Below are 19,380 nucleotides of genomic sequence, written 5' to 3' on the forward strand. Positions count from 1 at the left end.
CTCACAGCAATCCTGTCTCAGCCTCTTGAATGCTGGGTTTTCCCTGCATGAGCCACCATGGCCAGCTCTCCTCAGCTATTAGAAACCCTTAGTGAGCTAGAGGACAGCAGGGCACCCTGTGTCCTGAAGGCGCCCCTGGAAGTCACAGCAGCTGGCCTACCTCACAAGATCCAGGATACAGCCTCAGGAGAGTGAGAAACTGGAGGCAAAGACTACGAAAGAAGCAACTGGTACTGATGTCTCCACCACCCTGCAGGCCACCCATGGCCAGGGAAAAGGTTACCGACGGTGCATGGTGGTACAGCCACCAGGGAGAAAGCCCCTTCAGAGAAGAGGTATGAACCCTGGCAGCCCCAGCTGACACTGGTGCAGTAAAACCCAGGACCAAGGCTCCCGTGGGTGCTTGGAAACACTTTATTTAAACTCTTTTGAAAAGATAGCAATTTATGCCATGAACAGAACAAGATGCTGACAAATGTTTTCTGGCCTGACCTGCCACCAAGCAGGCCTCTCTGGCCTCTGCAGGCTCTACCACTGGTAAGGGCAGTCCCTGCCTGAGGAGGGAGGGATGTGGTTGGCTCTGCAAGGTGACAGGGGGCCATGGACAGTTCCTGGGGCAGGAGGCCCCCATTCTGCCTGGGCTGTCCTATATCTGCTGGGAGCAGCCACAGCAAGTGGCCAGGCACGGTGCTAAGATTTCTTCTGGGTCATCAAAAAGAAAACAGCAAACAAGAGCCTCCTCCTCAAAGAGTGAGTGGCTTGGGGATATTATCTCTTGTCTCACACACAGAGGCAGCCCTGGCTATACCCACTCTCCTTCCTCGTTACACTGATCCCACAAGTGTTTATTTTTGATTGTTTTTTTTAAAAAATATAACTTTGTAAATGCTCCATAAAAATACTGTTCTTCCTAGTCAAACACAAGTATTGCAATAGAAGAGTAACTGCTTTGTCTTTGCTCTATAAAACGTGAAAAGATTATCACATGGGATAAGATAGAAAAACGCAGGATTCCTAAATATCACAAAAGCCAGTACCAATTGCTCACGGTGGAAGCGAAGCTAGGGACTGGGTGGGCTGGCGGCCTTGGCGGGGCGCCTCCTCCCTGGTCCTGCTGGGGTACAGCTTAGGGCACCTCATCCTTCTCCACACGAGGTCACGTTGGCTGGGAAAGGCAGCCAACTGCTCTAACCCAATGGCCAGCACCTGCCCCTCGAAGCACCGATGACCCAGTGCGGCTGGCCAGGACCCTGTGGCCCTGCTTGATGACAAGGGGCCAGCTAGCCAGGATCTCAGCCCTGGGGGTTCTGAGACCAACTCTCCTTGTGTGAAATTCTGCTTGGCCCAGTGAGGTGTGTTCCTGTGCAGGTGCCAGCGCAGGAGGGCAATAGCCCTATCCCTTGAGGCGGGAGTGTGTCTTTAGCCCCAGACTTGAGGTGGGTAGTCAGGCTGTACCTCAGTTCTCCGAGAGGGACAGAGCCAGGGCAGCCTGGAAGGCGGCTTCTTCATCGATGCTGTAGTCCTAAAAACAAGCAGAGATGAGCAGCGGGAGGAGCAGAATGGCTCCTGACAGCCAGCCCACTTCCCATGCTAGTCCACCCGGACAGAGCTGTTCTATGGGCCCAACCTCCCTTCACAAAACATCAGTGCTCTGTGGCCATGAGGGCTGATTTCATGAATACATTGATGGTAAAAATCTTTCTTTTTATGGCTGAGGTGTGTGTGTGTGTGTGTGTGTGTGTGTGTGTGTGTGTGTGTACATGTGTGCCACAGTGTGGGTACCAGGGATTGAACTCAAGTTGTCAGACATGGCAGCAGGAGCCTTTACCCACTGACCCATTTTCCTGGCTAAGAACTGGGGTTTCTGAGATGAACCTTCAGTCAGGGCAACAAGATCTCCAGCCTTGGGGACCAGGAAGAAAGAAAACCCTAGTTGGCTGGAGGCTGCAGAATATGGTGTGGATGGGGGTTGGGGGTTTGCCTGGAAGGAAGAGCCTGGGTGAGGGGCCTACAAGTAGGCTGCACCCTTCTGACCCAGTTGGGGGTGGGCAGGTGCTCCTGAGAAAGTCCTTCCAGCTTCTCTTCAGAATCACCTGGAAGTAACACCTTACCAGGGACTCAGGCTCCGAAGCTGCTTCAGGTGGCCCAGAGTGGGTATCAAGGGACTGGAGCAGCTAGCCTCACACAGGCTCAAGACCTTGTCAAGTGCGAGCCTGGTGCCCTCCAGTGGCCAGGGAGGCACTGCCGTGGCTCAGCAGGAGACACCTACCACGAAGGTATCATACGAGAACTTGTGCCGGTGCAGCAGGTGCTGCAAGAAGTTGGCGCTTTTGTAGCTGGGGTCCCCCCAGGGCATGGCTGAGCAGATGGGGCACACCTAGAACAAAGAGGTTGGGGGTAGCAGGGAGGCGCCCTCCCGTCTGCCTTCCCACCCCCAACCGTAGTATGGCACGCAGAGCACCCTCCACCCAGACCTATTCCAAGCCCAGGCCAGCCCCCATGTCTCCCTCAGGCAGATGCCCCGTGCTGCTGCTGCTGCTGCTGCTGCTGCTGCTGCTGCTGCTGCTCACCACACGGTTGGGGTCGCTGCGGTGACTCTCCACACAGTGCTTCACCAGCTCCTGCTGATCCAGATTGCGGGCTCCGCAGTAAGGGCAAGCGAAGGTAGACCGGTTGGGGATATTGCTGGGGATGGGAGGACACTGAGCCCGCCTGGGGCTGAGAGCACCCACCCTGACTTCTCCCAAAACTTGCCCTGCCCTCTGTGGACAGGCCGGCTCTGACTCATCCCCTGCAGCCTAAGGAACATTCTGCCTTGTAAGGAAACCCTTGGTCCTCACCTTTACCCCCACACTGGACTAATGGGCTGTGGCTATGACACAGGGGTGGTGACTATATGGTCTGTGGCCTAGGAGGTACCCTTGCTCTGCCCATCTCATGTCTCCATCCTGAAGGCTGCCTACCTGGGGATGGGCTGAGATGTGGGCACCACAGGGACAAACTTGGGGCAGTTAGCCATCTGCTCCTGGACCTTCAGACAGGAGGAGATATGCACTCTCATCTTTGCAAGCGTCACCTATGAGAGGAAAAGCAGAACTGGGCAGGTCATGGCCTCAGGCAGCAGGAACCGAGAATGACCAGCAAGAGTTAGACCTGTTCCTCCCTTCCGCTCCTAAGACTCCAAGCAGCAACCTACAACTGGGGCTTCTAGAAGGGCCTTCGTAAGGAGGGGAGGACACATGTTCACCACCCTCAGGGTAGCTCTGATGCAGGCCAGGAACCCCTCAGGACAGGACTAGCAGGCCCCATGCCTGAGTCCTAGAGAGACCTGCAAGTGGGAAGCTGTTCTAATGAGCGCACAAGCTCAGCCCTTATCGGGGGGGGGGGGGGGGGAGGCCCACGCCCCCAGGGGGACACCAGTGAAAAACCCCTCTTCTGATAAGATGCTGTTTGTGGTAAGAGTCACAATGCAGTGTGATAATTACCATCCAGCTGGCCCCATCAAGTCCCTACAACCAACCATGCCGGTAAGCTGGCCAACGGCAGCAGCCTGGCTTGAGGGCAAGGGATGCATCCTTGCCTTAGAGCCCCATCCCAGCACGGGCTCAATAAGTAATCCAGAACAGAGAAAAGAAGCCATGGCCAGCCTTCCCCTGAGGGTGGACACAGCCCTGACCCCTGGCACACACCAAGGCTGGGGGTAGACACTCCACACAACTGAGGGGAGTGGGGAGGAGGGCATGTTAATACCCGCCCTTGGCAGGTCTCCTCAGCATCCAGAGTTTGTGCCCAAGGCCAGCAGGGGTCCAAACAGGTCCTCCTGAAGATGCTTGTCACAGCTGGGTATCCACGAAGAAAAACTTGCTCCAGAAGACAGATTAGAAAGCTAAGGTGTTCAAGTGAGGGGTGGGGCTGCTTCACATGTGACACTCACAGGAGCTGCCCTCAAGTCTCCCTAGGAAAGCCTAACTAGGGCACCCAAGCACCAAGGAGCCCTGGGGCCAACTCAGCCTCACTATTCCAGGCCCAGGGTCATTCCAGTTTATCTGCCTGGTGACTTTTAGGACACTGTGGCAAGTCAACACAGTTTATTAACTAGAGACACAGGGATGTCTGAAGCATAAATTGCAGTGTGCTCATGCTGCTTACCTTCCTAGGTAAAAGGAAGAAGGTGGGAGCAAGGCAGGGTCGGGGACAGGATGGGAAGAGGCCTGTAGGCCCACTTACAGTGGCAGAACCCTGTGTGACAGCACAGCCAAGAGTGCTCACACCACTCTGCTCAGGAGAGACACTGAAACCATGTGCGGGGAGCGAACACTCAAAAAGCCCTGTCTTTGTCTAGCTGCACTGCCCACCTCAGAGCCCCCAGAACCTTCTTGGCTGCCCCCAGATCTGTCTGTCACAGCCTGAGAGCTCCGTCTGCATCTGCAGAGCCTGCAGCAGCCACAATGCGCCACCAGCTGAGCCTAGGTCAGGCAGCTTTGACAGCATTGCTCCCTGGGAGCTCTGAGCCTGTCTGGCAGGTGGCCTCACACCGGGGCTGTTGTGGTTCAACAGGAAGGGGCGTGAGCCCATTCACCCAGTTCCTCTACGGTAGAGTGGAACCCAGTACGGAAGCTGCCCCACCCAGAGCCCCCCAGCCTGAGGAAACCCGAGCAGGGCGGGTACCTTCTTGTTGCAACCCCGGCAGGGTGCCTTGTAAGATGAGAGCTGCTTCTCTACATGGGTGGCTTTGTCCACTTTCTTGGGGTCGAAGGGCAGACGGCAGAGCGGGCACAGAGGGGATGGCACCTGCAGACATGGCTGGAGGCACTCCCCGCAGAACCTGCAGGTGACACGGACCCGAGGCTACTTCCTCCGTGCCAGCGCACAGTGGTTCTGGGACAATCTTGTGCACATACATCAGCCCCTCACCCCTGCTCCCAGCTGGACATAGTTAAGAGGTGAGCTACCCCTCCCAGCAGTACAGCCCTCTCATAATGGGCACATTCCCTACAGCCTGTACCCAAAACGAGCATCCTGGGGCAGGATGCGGGCTCTTTCCTGGAAGTCTCCTGATCATGTAGTGATTGACAGAACCTTAGGGGTCAGGGTTATCAGTCCAGAGGGCCAGGGAGTAAAATCACTAACAATTGGGAAGAAAATGCCATGTTTGGAGCCCTGATCCAACAGATGCTCAAAGCTGGCCAGGGACATGGTCCTAAGCAACAGGGGTTCTTGTTCCTGCGTCCTTGGTGAGAGGAGGGACTGCACTTGGGCTGGCTCAAGTGCTGGACACACACTTGGCGCACTGATGTTAGCAGGGGCCCAGATGCCAGCAGCAAGAGTTCTGTCCCTGCCTGCCCACATCCCCGGCTGGTTTTTGTAGGATCTTCCACTCATCAGACACACGCCAGCGGGGAACAAAAGGGAAAGGAGCTCAGCTGCACACGCTGATAGCTATTCTCAGTTGTCAACTTGACCACATCTGGAATTAACTAAGCCCAAATGACTGGGCACACCTGTGAGGGACTTCTCCTAATTAAATCATTTGAAGAGAAAGACCCACTTTTAATCCAGATCTTTGAGTCTGGGCCACACCTTCTGCTGGCAACCTATACAAAGAACATGGAAGGAAGCTTGCCCTGTCTGCTTGCTCCTGCTCTCATCGGCGTGTCCATTCCTTCACTGACATTATAGCCTACTTTTTTTTTTTTTTTTTTTTTTAAATTCTGGAGTATACTGAGGACCAGCTGAGACATCGGCCTTGTAGACTGAAAAACTACTGGGTTCTTGGACCTTCCATTGGTAGACAGCCATTGCTAGACTAGCTGGACCACACAGCCTATAAGCCATTCTAATAAATCAATCCCGTGTGTGTGTGTGTGTGTGTGTGTGTGTGTGTGTGTGTGTGTGTGTGTATTCATCCTGTAAGTTCTGTTTCTCTAGAGAACACTGACTAATACAGATTTTGGTATCAGAATTGACTCTAATGTAAAAGACGCATAAGGATGAATTTTTTTAAGTATCTGGAATAGGCTTTCTAACAGCCAACACCTACAGTCACTGAAGCCTCTCCTGAAGGCTCAGAGAGTCCTGAAAGATCACTGTTTTATAAACTTAAGGAGATGAAAGGATTTCATTATTCTGAGTCACTAATTGTGAGAGGCAATGAATTCGGTGACTCTGAATATAAAACTTTTGAGAATTTGTGGAAAAATAAGGAAAGTGGTGATCCTGGCTGGTTGTTCCCAGCATCCCTAGATGAACTGAAGAGGGAATGAGCTCTGTGATAAAAATTAACCAACTTCTAGCATCGCAGAATATGGTGAGGTTCAACAATAAAATCAGTGATAAAAATGATCGGCTTTAGATGTGCACAGTCTACGGGGTTCTGAGTGCTCCCCAGAAGAGAACCTTCTTTCCCGCACCTACGGAGCTCAAGCTGAAGGAGAGCAAACCTCATCATAAGGTTGGCTGAATTACAACAAAAATTCAAGTCCAAACCTCGGCTAGTGTTGGCATTAACTGGTAAAAAATGGGATCCTAAGCCGGGTGTGGTGGTGCACACCTGTAATCCCAGCACTCAGGAGGCAGAGGCAGGCGGATCTCTGTGAGTTCGAGGCCAGCCTGGTCTATAAAGCCAGTCCAGGACAGCCAGGGCTACACAGAGAAACCCTGTCTCCAAAAACAAAAAACCTAAACACACAAACAAAAACTGGATCCTGTAACTTGGAATGGGTGTGTGTGAAAGGGCCAAACTGAAGCTGAGAACTCCAAACCCTCAGATTCTCGAGGGCCACTCACTGCAGAAGCTGCACTTACAGACAATCCCCTGAAGTATTATTGCCTTTTCCACCTGTGAGGAAATTAACCCTTCACTGTCTGATAAACCTGCAGTGCCTTTCTCTGAAGGAGAGACCCACCAACAGCTGTCTCTAGACCCATACCTAGACTTAAGGCTAGCAGGCTCCTGGAGGGGAGGCTGAAGGTGGAGCCCACGACGAGGTGAGACAGACTACTAAGGAGCTTAATGAGCTACTTCATTCAAGCAGGGGTCCGGGAAGTGTGTGTGGGAATGGCTGTAAAGGGTGTGGGATAATGGTGGAAGGAACACAGAATGGTGTCAGGCTGAGTTCACTGATATGGGACCAGTGAGTGGAGCTTCTAGGTTTAATATGGAAGCTCACAGTTTTGAACGATGACCTCTGCACAAAATCACAAGTGCTAATGGCACCTGGTAGGAGGGGAAATGACTCAGCCTCCAGAAGATGGCACCTTCAAACACTGTGAAGAGGCTGCAAGAAGCCAATGTGCAGCTTTAGTTTTTCTTGCGACTTTTCAGCAAGCTGTGGGGAGGGGATGAGGAGCCACGCTGGTCAGAAGGGATGTTAGAATATTCCTAGATTTGCAGATGACTCAGCCAATGTCCTTTTCGGCATTATGAGATCTCAAGAAAAGGCCCTTTATGCAATGAGGGCGGTGGACCCACAGCTCAGGCAGCGTCAAAGGCTCCTGCACTCTTGTTCTTGATGGAGACACCACCTGGCAAACCATGTTGCTGAGAGAAACAAAATCAGCCTGAGACCTGACACCAGCAGATGTGAAAGGATTCTCAGAAGCACTCTCCTGCAGTCAAGAGTGGCTCTGTCACCTACCTCACTCTCACCCTCACAGAGCAGTGGGATGGCAGGCATCAGCAACCAAACACCTAGCCCAGCAAGTAGTCCAAGATGGTCTCTGTCACTGGCCCTAAGATTTGGTTAGCTGGACAGCCAGCCAGTCCCGACAGGTGCTGGTGAGATGGCGCACACATGGGGGCCATGAACACATACGTGCCATGTTCCCAGCAGAACCCAGGTGTGCATCAGCACGTGGCGGGTGCACAAGGCTGTGCAGGAATACTGGCACAGCTACTTAGAGGCACACCCTGCAATGGGACACTGGGGGGAAAAGCCCAGCACAAAGCCAATGTGTACTGTATAGTACCATTTAGATGAAATGTGCAGCATGGGCCAATCAGAGAGAGAAAAAAAATGGTGAGCAGCTGTCAGGACTGTTGGGGTTGGTGAATGTTCTAAATGGTGCTAAAGGTTATGAGACTGAGCAAATAGAAATCAATGTGTTCTACAGTTTTTGAAAAAAACAAAAAAAACAACTGAGATGGGGCTGGAGCCATAGCTCGGTGACTTACAGGTTAAGAGCACTGACCGCTCTTTCAGAGCACCTACGTGGGGCTATCAACTGTCTGTGACTGCGGCCCCCAGGGCATCCAACACCACTCCTGGCCTCCACGGACAATGCATGCATGATGCAGACACACATGTGGGCAGAACATCCACCGGCAAAAACCAAAAACTCTAAAATCTTTAACATAAGGTTTCAGTGTGTGACCTATTCTAGGCCTTGAACTCATTATTGTCCTACTTCAGCCTTCCGAATACCAGGAGTGCTGATTTACAGGCAGGAGCCACCAAGCCTTGCTTGGTGTCCACACTCTGAATGAGCAAACTGTGCAGCACTGAATTCCACCTCAAAGAAACCCACAGGGAAAGCAAAGCCACACTGGGAAAAAGGAAAAGTGTCCCAGGAAGAGCTGGGAAGAGCAGGTCTTCAAAGAAGATGCTTAAGTAGACAGAGAAAGTGCTCATTCCCCTCTAAGAATGCAGAGAAGTCTCAAGGACACCGCCCCTAAGGGGAGGAATGAAACAGTGGTGCAGCTCCTGGCCCAGTTTCCAGGGCACACTTCTCCCACAGAGAGTTCCTGCCTGTGCCCAGAGAGTCTGGTACTGGGCAGCTTCTCCACCAAATGAAGCAGCTGAGGGCATGAGTGTAGGATAGAGGCCCACCACTGTAGCTCCCCTTTCTGTGTTCTTGGATAGGCATACACTCAGACACCCTCCAGGTAGCGAGTCCCCTCCGGCAAAGTTGCCTTGTTAAGTCTCAAGATTGCCCTCATCCCAGGCCCAGCTCCTCTGTGGCCTTAAGATAGTTCCTTGAGCACTACATGGCCCCACTGGCGGGCCTCTTGCCTGTACCTGCAGCCTCAGAATCCTCCCCACATCCTCTCCCTCTCTTGTCCAGGTACCAGGGCAGCAATTCTGCAGCGTCCCACTCACAAGAAAACCTCAGGAAGGAAACTGCTTCTGGTCAGGAGGCTCAGAGACAGGAAGAATCAATGAATTTTCAAAAGGTGGTGCAAAAGCTTAAACCTCACACCAATGCAAATTAAAGGTAAAATGGAACAAGCAAAGAAAGTAGGAACACCTTTCCAAGGTGAAGGCTGTCCACACAAAAGCTTGCCGGAGCAGCAACGGGGACAGTTTTACAGGGAAGGTGTTTTTCAGTCCTGTGTAGCCAGGAGGACAATGTACTAAGACTGGGTGGGGTGAGAGGTGGGGGGAGCAGACACTGATGGGTGAATACCAGGAAGCTAACCTGGAGGCAAGGCTTTCAACGCTGACAAGCCTCACAGAACGCACGTAAGACACCTACTCATGCGTGCATACAAAAAAAAAAAAAAAAGGGTCCTGATCAAAGGCTTCCAACTAGAATGTCACAGCAGCAGTAGATTGAGTAGCAGCTGTGCCCTAACAATTCAGCAGAACTCTTCAGTGGAATCGAGTCTCAGGTTCGGCCTGACCCGGGGGCAGGGAAAGTGAAGGCAGTTCTGGATGGAGATATGCTCCCTGCCACCGCCCTGTATGGCAGGCAGGCCCACGCCCACCCAAGCAGTCGCGGTTCCCTCTGCCTTAGATCCTCCAAAATCAGCTGCCTCTGTTTGCAAAATGCCTCCCACCAATCTGGGTGCACCCTGTCCAGCCCCAAGCAGCGCAGAGCCCCACCTCCTCAGCAGGGAAGTCCCTCCTGCCCTTTCTCCATCTGCTAATCTCAAGAGCTGTACTGTGGGGAGGTCATGGAGCAGACGCTCTACTTTGGCTCCCTCCCAACCAGGCAGGAGTTGTGAAGGCCGTGAGCACCGGAGGCTCCCTCCCGCAAGGAGTCTCGTCCTCAAGTTTCTGTTCCTGAAACACGGAGGAGGAGGAGGAGCTAAATTGGGGGAGGTCCTGACTCAGCTGGGCACCTAAGAAGGTGTTTGGTGTCTGGGTCCCTTTAGGCCCTGCTGCCTGGAAGCTTCATGTTCAGAATAAGCCAAGTCCTTCAAAAGAAAACCTCAGGCTCCAAACCAGCCCTCTCCTAACTTTAGGGAACTCATTTCCTTGGCAGTCAAAACGAGCAGACATGGGGTGGACAGAGTGGGTTGCAAAAGCCACAAGTCATTTATTTACAACGGCCCGCCCGATCTCTACAAGCCCGAACCCCCACGCTTGGCGCAGCGGCCACGTCCGCCGCCCTCGAAGCAGCCGGCGGCCGTTGGCAACGCGCGGGGCCGGGGCGGGTGCAGGGCGTCCCTCGGCCCGGGTGCGGGGTGCGCGCGAGGCCGGCGGGTAGGGACAGGGCCTGCTTCCCCCTGTCCCCGTTCGGCCGCCGGCCACGACCCCGGCCCGGATCCCCCTCCCGCGGGCTCCCGGCGCGCGCTCTCACGTGTGGCCGCAGCTGCCGATGGCCACCGGCCGATGGTACACCTCCAGGCAGATGGGACAGCTGAACTGCGCCTCCAAGCCGCTGTCACCGCCCGCGGGCCCAGCCGGCGGCTGCCGTTGCTGCGCCGAGGCCACCAGGCTGCGGAACATCGCCATCCCCGGCCAGGCCGCCGCCGCCGCCGCCCCCTATCCAGGCCGGGAGGCGGGCGTCACCGCCGCGACGGCGCGGGGTGGCGTCACTGCCCGGCCCCCGGGTTACGTCACGACAGAGGCCGCTTTGCGTTACGTCATCTCGGCGCGCCACTTCTCCGCCTCTGCGGTCCAAACCAGCCCCTCCATGTGTCAGGCGGGTGAGGACTACGCGGAGCCGGCGCAACGGGACCCCCCGCCCGTGCCGCGGCCGAGGTAAGAGCCCTCTACGCCGGGCCGGCCAACAGTCACCTTCGGCCCTCGCAGCCGCAGACCGGAGTTCCACAGGGCCTCTTTGAGTCGGCAGCTAGATCTAAAGATAGGCCCTGGTGTGTGAGGCTTGCTCCTCCAGCTGAGGCTAGGAAGCGAGACGCTGGCTCCCCCAAGTACGCTGCTGGTGGGAGAATCTGCCCTTTATGTTCTTATTCTCTCCAAAGCCGGGAGCAGAAATGTGTGAAGTGCGCCGAAGGCCTGCCGGTGGTGGTGATCCGAGCGGGAGACGCCTTCTGCAGGTGAGATCTTGGCTGCCCCCCTTTCCGGGCTTGCTTTTTCCCTGTAAGGGCACGGTTTCTTTGTACGTGTTTGTCGCATTGGCCCTGACCCATAAGAAGTGGTGGGAACCATTGGTAACGACCCTTGTCATCTAAACTAGGCTAACTCCTGTAATTCCAACACTACGGATTCCAGGACAGGAGAATTACCTCAGTCAGATTCGAGGCCAGCTTGGGCTGCAGAGAAAATCTCTCAAAATTCCACAAATTTCCTTGATGGGCCTACTGGTAGGAAGATCTCTGGGGAAGCCTATGAAGAAGGTGCAGGTCAGAACATTTTGGGAGGTTGGGCAGTGCTCTGGGTGGAAGTAGTTTCCTCTTTCACGGGGTACCTGTTTTATCGGCTACACAGGCTTGGAAGGAGAACTCCAGTCTTCTCCAGGTCTTTGGAGAGGAACAAGGGGATATTCCCATGGGGACCACAGCAGGAGGACTCCCATTTTATCTGTAACTTTAGCCCTTTTGGAATACAACTGTTTTAATACGACTTTTAACAAAATCTCTAGCTCCCAGGGCAGGAACAAACATCTCCAGTGTTATTTCTCCAATACCTACCGGTGCTGGGTACTGCTTTGTTTAGTATATGTTTGGTGAGTGAGTAATGATCTCACGTTTCTAAGTTCCTTTGAATCTCTGGGTCTATTTTCTAAGATGTTCCACAAAAGAGTCTGGTCTCCAGAGGGGCAGAAACTGACTTCCAGAGTCTTTCTTGTGACCTACCATGTTTTGGGAGCCCAGATTTGAAAGGAAAGGTAGTTACCAGGAATTACAACCTGGGCAAGGTAGGTACTTTTCTTAGTTAGGGTTTCCATTGCTGTGAAGAAACAGTGTGACAAAGGGAACTCTTATAAAGGAAAACATTTAAAAAAAAAAGATTTATTTATTTTTTATGTATACAGTGTTCTGTCTGCATGTGCACCTGCATGTCAGAAGAGGGCACCAGATCTCATCTCAGATGGTTGTGAGCCACCATGTGGGTGCTGGAAATTGAACTCGGGACCTTTGGAAGAGCAGCCAGTGCTCTTAATCTTTGAGCCATCTCTACAGCCCAAAGGGCAACATTTAACTAGGGCTGGCTTACAGTTTTAGATGTTTAGTCCTTTCTTGTTATGGCAGGAAGCATGGCAGCATCCAGGCAGATATGGTTCTGAGGAGCTAAGAGTTCTACATCTTGATCTGAAGGCAGCTAGCAAGAGCCTATCACACTGGGTATAACATGAGCTTAAAAACACATATTTACACACACACGTATGTATATATGTATGTGGGACCTCGAAGCCAGCCTCCACAGTGACTGACACACTTCCTCCAACAAGGCCACACCACCTAATGTTCCATTCCCTATGGGCCGGGGCCAAACCTATTCAAACCACCACAGTACTGATTTAACAACTTAGGAGTATCTAAAAATGAGGACTGCTCTGGTCAAACGGGTCCTGGGCTCTCTCCGCTTCCCCCTTGACCTCCAGAGACATAGTGCTTCTGTTTATGGGGTCCTTGAAATAGATCCCCAACATGTTTTGTGACTGTGCCTTGCTCTAGCCTCAGTTCAGCCTTTTCATTGCCGAATCCTTCCTAAGCACCTGCGGGGCGCTCTGCAGCTCATGTAGGATGGGCTGTAGGCACAGCCCTGGGAGTCACCACCAGGAATGCTTCTCCGTCCAACAACCTCACCAGGCTCTGACAGAGTGTCTCTATGGAAATGTTGCCTCTAAGTGTGGACACTCTAAAGAGGGACAGTATCACCCAGGGGGTCTTGGGCTATTGGGCAGGTACAGCCAGCCTCTCTTTGTGTCTGTGTTACAGGGATTGTTTCAAGGCATTCTATGTCCACAAGTTCAGAGCCATGCTTGGGAAGAACCGACTCATTTTTCCTGGTGAGAAGGTACATGCAGGGCCCAGGTGCTTGGCTGTCAGCCCATGCTGCCTTCCCATCTGTACACTTTTTCAGCTGGCCTACTGTCTCTGGGCTTTGAGGGTAGACTTGTTATCTGGGGCTGTCCAAGAAATGGAGCAGACACACTCATGTTGAAGATGCATGCCTTTGCTGATGTTCTTTCCCCACCCCTAGGTGCTCTTGGCGTGGTCTGGGGGCCCTTCGTCCAGCTCCATGGTCTGGCAAGTTCTTGAGGTACATCTACACCATTCTCTGAGCCTAAGTTTCTAGGTTGAATTAGCAGGGACATCCTTCCTCATCCTATACTACAAAGTCTTTGGTTGACACCAGACAGCACCCAACCCCAGCTGGGACACCTATAGGACCTCCCACATATATTCAGCAGGTGTGCAATCCAGAAACCCTATGCAGGGTCCCCAGGTACATTCCTGTTTAGCTTTATTTGTTAGTATTAAATAAAGAATCAAAGTTTGGCCGCTTGTGACTGGTGGGCAGAGAAAAATATTTGCCAAAAACAAAAGAAGTAGCCTATATGAAAGGGACAGAGGCAGATAGAGTGAGGACTCAAAGAATGCCTGACACTGCTGAGGGTGTGCAGGGTTTCCTTGAAGGGCCCTGGGACAGAAGAGGGACCTACATACTCTTTCACTGTGGAGCACCAACTAGAGGGGCCAGCAAAAAGGCTGTAGTTGGTAGGGCAGGTGTCAGTGGTCTGAACTGAACCTGGTCGGTGGCAGTGCTGCTCCACTGAGAATAGCCTGTGGGGTACTTTTTGCTGGCCCCCTAGACCTGCACATGAGGAGGCGAGAGAGCTCTCCATGAAGCCGTTTGTCTGATACTGCTTCTCTTGGCACTCTGCCTGTGCCTTCCATAGGTTGCCACTTTTGTTCTTAGATACCAAAACACTTTCTGAGGGTTCTGTGGTGCCCAGAACATGGTAGAGTCCCCACTGCCCTGTCTAGCTGATGTCTCAGGCTGCACAGGAGTCAGAGACAGGCTGAAGAGAGTAGCTATGAAGCTTCTGATACAAACAGGGCATACATACAGGAGGTACCCATGTACCCTCCTGTGGGGAAGGAAGAACCATCTGCAGGAAGGAGGCCTAGATCTACCCTTTCTCCTTGGAAGGGAAGACCCAGGCAATTCTGTCCACTGCGTGGAGAGTCAGAGTCCAGAGAAGTGCTTTTGCCTAGGTCTGAGTCCTGCCACTTGCCTTCTAGGGCCTGAGTCAGGATTCTGCAAAACGGCTCCGCTTCGTGCCAGGAGTCATCTATGTTGACGGTAGGTCTGGTCACTGTGTTCAGTCCCCAGCAATGGTGAACCCCACAGGTTCTCCAGGGGACAGACTGAGGGCAGAGGGACCTTCCCAATTATATTGAAGGGCCCAGGGTTGAAGATGGTGAGATTCTAGCTGGTCTTTGAGGATGAAAGACTAGGCAGTTTCTTTCACTATGAGGAGAGCTTGTCTGAAAATAACCCCCCAAAAAAGACCAGGCCTGCCCTTACAGAATCTCTCTAAAGAATGGACCTGGTAGGACTTTTGTGTGTGGCACTGATCCACTCAGCCTGTCCCATCAGTGTCTTCTCTGTGAATCCTCCATGCTTCTCACCTGGGTTTTATAGAAGGAGCAGCCTGTGGCCAGAGCCCAGAAGACAGAGTAAAGACCTTGGCTGAGGTGAAGCTGATCCTGCAGAAAACTGGCTTTCCATGGCATGTGGTTGCCTTGGAGGAGGTAGGTGGGCCTCCCCTAGTCAGGGACCCTGTGGTAACCTTGGAGGGATATTCTTCAGGGCTACACGCTTGCTTATTGGAGCCATCCTGTGGGCCTCTTGCCCCAGGCCTTGGTTTTCCAACTGATTTTGGAGGGTGGGTATGGGCCTTGGACTCAACATCATTTCTTCCATCCTGGAAGGTGTTCAGCTTGCCACCATCGGTGCTGTGCTGTGCTTCCCAGGAGCCAGCAGGGACAGAGGAGGCCTACAAGGTGGCCGTGGACAGCTTCCTGCAACAGCAGCATATGCTAGGGGTTGAGGGCTGTGTGAGCCCAGCTGAGGGAGAGGAGCAGATGCACCTATCCCACAGCCAGGAATCTCTGGGCACAACTGGGTCCCCCATAGCCGCTCAGACTGAGGCCTTGTCTAGGTTGTTTAACTCCATAAAGACACTGACAGCCAAAGAAGAGCTTCTGCAGACCCTGAGGTGAGTGCCTTCCCCCTAGCCCTGCCTGGTTTGTGGGACTCCAGCTCTAGCTTCTGTGATTCACCCCATCACAGGACCCATCTTATCGTGCATGTAGCCCGGACCCATGGCTACTGCAAGGTGATGACTGGGGAGAGCTGCACCCGCTTGGCCATCAAGCTTATGACCAACTTGGCCCTGGGGAGAGGAGCCTTCCTTGCTTGGGACACGGTATGCAGGGTCTCAAGGCCAAGGTGTCCCTTGACTCTTTGGCCTCCTTCATTTGAAAGTACCTTTGGGTTACCTTGAGGTCTTCCAAGTGGAGTGGCCTGGGACCCAACTGTAGATGGTGGTGGTTATGGGAAGATTTGAGCCACACAGTGTCTGCTCCCCAGGGCTTCTCAGATGAGCGACATGGGGATGTGGTGTTGGTGAGGCCCATGCGGGACCACACGCTGAAGGAAGTGGCCTTCTACAACCACCTGTTTGGTGTGCCCTCAGTCTTCACACCAGCCATTGATACCAAGGTGGGCCTGTGGAGAACTGCATGGGCTGGTTGGGGGCAGCCTCTCCACACAGGATCAGAAGTCCCTGGTGCATCATGGGGGACTTGAATCCTTGCCAGGCAGCTTCTGCCCTTCCTCCTCTAGTGCTGGCCTTTGCTCCCACCTGGTTCCCTGTGACCTTAGCACCTGCCATCCTGCTTCTGAAAAGGCCAGTAGTAGTGTCCATGTATCTTGAAGGGCCGGCTGGTATCCCCAAGGAGGTGGCTTGGAGGGGAGCGTTAGTCTGTCCCTAAGGTGAAGGGGTGGCAAGATGAGCTGTCATCCAGTTTGAGTCCTATGCTGGTCTCAGTCCCAGCAAGGCCAGGCCTCAGACTGGCCATGTGAAGCCAGTGGTACTTGCTTTAGGTGCCCTTTGGTCCTTCTGAGATGTCCCATCTGATTGACCCTAGGCTCCGGAAAAGGCTAGCATCCACCGGCTGATGGAGGCCTTCATCCTGAGGTTGCAGACTCTGTTCCCCTCTACAGTCAGCACTGTGTACAGGTATGTGTGCTACTGAGCCTGCTGCCCATGCTTGAGGGGAGCAGAGCCATGGCCGGGGGCATACTTGTCACTTATGCCTGTTTGCCTATGTACCTGCCCATAGGACAAGTGAGAAGCTGGTCAAGGCTCCCAGGGAAGGCTGTGCCACCGGCCCCTCAGGCCCCAACTGCCTCCTCTGCATGTGTGCCCTGGACATCGACACTGCTGGTGCGTGCAGGGCCTTCCTGGAGTGCTGTGTGGGTTTTATTTGGCTGTCCCAGGGTCCCTCAGCCCCTCTCTGTTGCAGACAGTGCCACGGCCTTTGGGGCTCAGTCCTCCTCACATCTCTCCCAGATGCTGCCTGCTGAGGCTGGGACACCTACCCCGCTCTGCTGCAGTGCAGGGGAGGGTCCGGCCCAGAGCTGCCACAGGGCAGTTGGCAGGAGGTGAGACCCTGCCTGTGCTGGGTGGAGGGGGTAGGAAGACTGGCCTTAAACAGAGTTCAGACTGAGACCAGGTACACAAGTCCAGTTGTGTTTCTTCAGGGGGGACGCACAGGCCTGCATCACAGAGCAGCTGTGTTATGGCTGCCGGGTGAACATGAAGGACCTGGTGAGTGGCTCTCCATCTGTCCCTCTGAGCTGTCCCCGTGGCCCCATGGCTTCTCACACTACCATCTCTTGTAGCCCTCCGTGGATCCATTGCCACCCTATGTCTTGGCCGAGGCTCAGCTCCGCAGCCAGAGGTAATGCCTGCTGTTTGGGGAGACCTCTGGGAACTCCCCCTCCCCCTGCCCCCAGGGCTGGTTCTCACTGCAGTCTCCTTTAGGGCCTGGGTCTCTCAGGAAATCCAGGAGTATCTAATTACAGACAGTGATGAGGAAGAGGAGGAAGGCAGAGTGGAGCCTGGGCATGCCCAATCATGCAAAGCCGTGAAGCAGGAAGGTGAAGACACAGGGATCGGTCTGTGACTGTCCATTTGTATAAATAAAAATGTTTTTACTTAGAAAACTCTACAGTACTTGTGGGAAGGGAGAGCCAGGCCCCCAGACCCAGTGTGGCTAGCCCTGGGCTACACTGGGCCCCCAGCCCAACAGGCGGGGACGCAACAGGTAGGGACACAGCGTCCCTTTAACAGCAGCATCATCAGGGCTTTTGTGGGCCAGGGGGACGTGTCACAGCTCGTGGCCTCAGGCAGCTACACTCCAGTCCAAGGAGCTCTGCCAGCCCTGGTGGCCATGCTGCCCTGGGGCAGCTCCTTCATTCCCGGTGCCCAGGAGCTGGGCTGCTACTCCCTCTCACGCGTCCACTTGATCATGGTCTCTGGGGAGCGGTACAGGAAGATGAGCTTGGCGTACAGCTCCTCCTCCAGCTCCAGCTCCCGGGTCTCCCGCACCAAGAAGATGTCCTGGCACAGCTTGAGGATGCGGTCCACACACGGCAGCTCCTCGAACATGATGGAGTGCGAGATCTCACTGAAGAAGCCCCGCATAAACTTGCCAATGACCAGCACGATGGACACATAGAGCCCCACAATCCTGTGGGGAGAGGCATGTGAACAGGGACCATAAGAACTGCCCCAGGGGCTCTAGGAGGTTCCTCTGCAGTACTCACCCGTAGCCAGCCAGGAAGCCAAGGCTCGGCGGGCTGACCTTGTCACTGAAGATGACCATGGGCAGCAGGTTGCAGTCAGCCTGGCAGTCCTGCAGCTCAATCACCCACCATTCGAGGAAGTCGGAGGCCTTTGCGCCTGCCTGCTCCCCAGAGGCCCCTGTGCCCACTTGCTCCCTCCGCAGCTGGATGCGCACACCAAGATAGTCGGCCTCCTCATCTGAGTGGGGTAGTTAAGAGTCTTGGGTCACCACCAATCCCTGGCCTGGACTGGGTCCCAGCACCCTGGTCCCACACCCACCTGGCTGCAGCTGCTTCACAGGGTTGGCTTCGGGCCCATTGGGAGCACGGATGTACTTGGGGAAGAGGTGGGGAATGACCCTGTGGGAGCAGTCAGGAAGTCAGAGGCATCTTCGCCCTCCCACCCGCCTGCCCCGAAGTGGCCTCCACTCACACTGACTGGTCAGGCCTGCCCTCGAGCAGTTGGGCCAGCTGCCTCCGTTCTGTGCTGTTGGGGGCCAGCTCCAAGGTGTGCTTCTCATTGGTATACTCCACTGTGCCGCCCTTGGCCAGGTCCCTGGGGGGCAGGCAGTGTTAGGCAGCGTGGGGCGTCCCCAGGCCCCCCGAGCACGGGCCCCACCTTTGGAAATTCCAGGTGAAGCGCAGTGTAATGTCGGCCGTGCCGTTGTACAGCTCCTGCTTCATCTGGGCCCGGCTCGGGGGGCTGATGCGCCACAGTGCCCCGGAGCTGCCCTCGATCTGTGCGGTGACGATGTCCTCCGGACTGTACTGGCTGATGAACTGCATGGCCAGCTGTGGAGCACACCTCAGTCAGGAGCAGCGGGCCACCTAGTCCCTGCCAGCCCACCTCCCACTGAGTGGACACAGCACGGGTCACTTACTGGGTAGGGGTCGAACTGCTGGGATAGCTCCTCATAGTCCTGGGCCGTGAAAGGCACGATGGATGGCTGCTGGGCACTCATGGTGAACAGTGGCTGGGGATGGGACGCATGCTCAGCATGAACCCCCACAGTCCGGAACAAGTGGGGGTAGCCCAGCCCCTGTGCTGGGGATGGGTGGGCTGCTGGCCGGCTACTCACCTCGTAGCCACCTAACTTGAGGGTGACAGTGACATCGATGGGCTGGTTGACAACACCGACCACAGAGCGTATCAGTGACATGAAGAGCAGTGGGAACCAGATGATGGCAATGAGGAAGAGGATAATGAGGCCGCCCATCCCATACTTGACGATCTTCTTCTTCTTCTGTCCTTTGGGCTGCGGGTATTTCTGGAAGGGAGACACCGGTCACCCTCCCAGCCCCTTTGGCCACAGGCTCTAAGCCTCAACCTGAGGTCCAGAACAGGCCTGAGGTCCAGAAATAACCCTTAGTAGCTTCAGCTGCT

General features: G+C 54.4%; 3 protein-coding genes across 10 annotated transcripts in view; 1 reads left to right on the forward strand and 2 right to left on the reverse strand.

Moving 5' to 3' along the window:
- Window positions 1–391: 391 nt before the first annotated feature.
- Rnf166 (ring finger protein 166) lies at window positions 392–10,745 on the reverse strand. The gene is made up of 6 exons (XM_055621383.1): window positions 10,525–10,745; window positions 4,669–4,825; window positions 2,964–3,076; window positions 2,571–2,685; window positions 2,270–2,377; window positions 392–1,522 (listed from the first exon to the last, which is right to left on the reverse strand). The coding sequence occupies exons 1-6, from the start codon at window positions 10,677–10,679 to the stop codon at window positions 1,457–1,459; spliced, it is 714 nt and encodes a 237-aa protein (XP_055477358.1). The 5' UTR covers window positions 10,680–10,745; the 3' UTR covers window positions 392–1,456.
- An 83-nt stretch (window positions 10,746–10,828) lies between these two features.
- On the forward strand, window positions 10,829–17,369 carry Ctu2 (cytosolic thiouridylase subunit 2). Of its 8 annotated transcripts, none has more exons than XM_055620935.1 (16): window positions 10,829–10,928; window positions 11,150–11,224; window positions 11,400–11,491; window positions 13,070–13,140; window positions 13,335–13,394; window positions 14,381–14,441; window positions 14,784–14,893; window positions 15,074–15,360; window positions 15,435–15,570; window positions 15,735–15,866; window positions 16,295–16,386; window positions 16,490–16,593; window positions 16,673–16,811; window positions 16,911–16,977; window positions 17,052–17,110; window positions 17,194–17,369. In XM_055620935.1, exons 1-16 carry the CDS (start codon window positions 10,861–10,863, stop codon window positions 17,333–17,335), a joined length of 1,695 nt encoding a protein of 564 aa, XP_055476910.1. In that variant the 5' UTR covers window positions 10,829–10,860; the 3' UTR covers window positions 17,336–17,369. The 8 variants fall into 8 exon arrangements, with proteins under 8 accessions (XP_055476910.1, XP_055476912.1, XP_055476918.1 ...); XM_055620936.1 differs by having other exon boundaries at window positions 10,848–10,928; window positions 11,365–11,491; XM_055620937.1 differs by lacking the exon at window positions 11,400–11,491 and having other exon boundaries at window positions 13,070–13,148.
- Window positions 17,339–19,380, reverse strand: part of Piezo1 (piezo type mechanosensitive ion channel component 1) — a 59,524-nt gene continuing 57,482 nt past the window's right edge. Inside the window, exons 45-51 of the mRNA XM_055620934.1 lie at window positions 19,076–19,264; window positions 18,878–18,970; window positions 18,616–18,788; window positions 18,430–18,552; window positions 18,277–18,356; window positions 17,979–18,195; window positions 17,339–17,902 (exon numbers count right to left, since the gene is read on the reverse strand). Coding sequence (XP_055476909.1) covers window positions 17,653–17,902; window positions 17,979–18,195; window positions 18,277–18,356; window positions 18,430–18,552; window positions 18,616–18,788; window positions 18,878–18,970; window positions 19,076–19,264 — 1,125 coding nt within the window. The 3' untranslated portion in view covers window positions 17,339–17,652. The remainder of the gene's footprint in view (window positions 17,903–17,978; window positions 18,196–18,276; window positions 18,357–18,429; window positions 18,553–18,615; window positions 18,789–18,877; window positions 18,971–19,075; window positions 19,265–19,380) is intronic.

This window comes from Psammomys obesus, unplaced genomic scaffold (genome assembly GCF_907164565.1).
Source record: "Psammomys obesus unplaced genomic scaffold, mPsaObe1.curated_primary_1811, whole genome shotgun sequence".
NCBI classification, from domain to species: domain Eukaryota; kingdom Metazoa; phylum Chordata; class Mammalia; order Rodentia; family Muridae; genus Psammomys; species Psammomys obesus.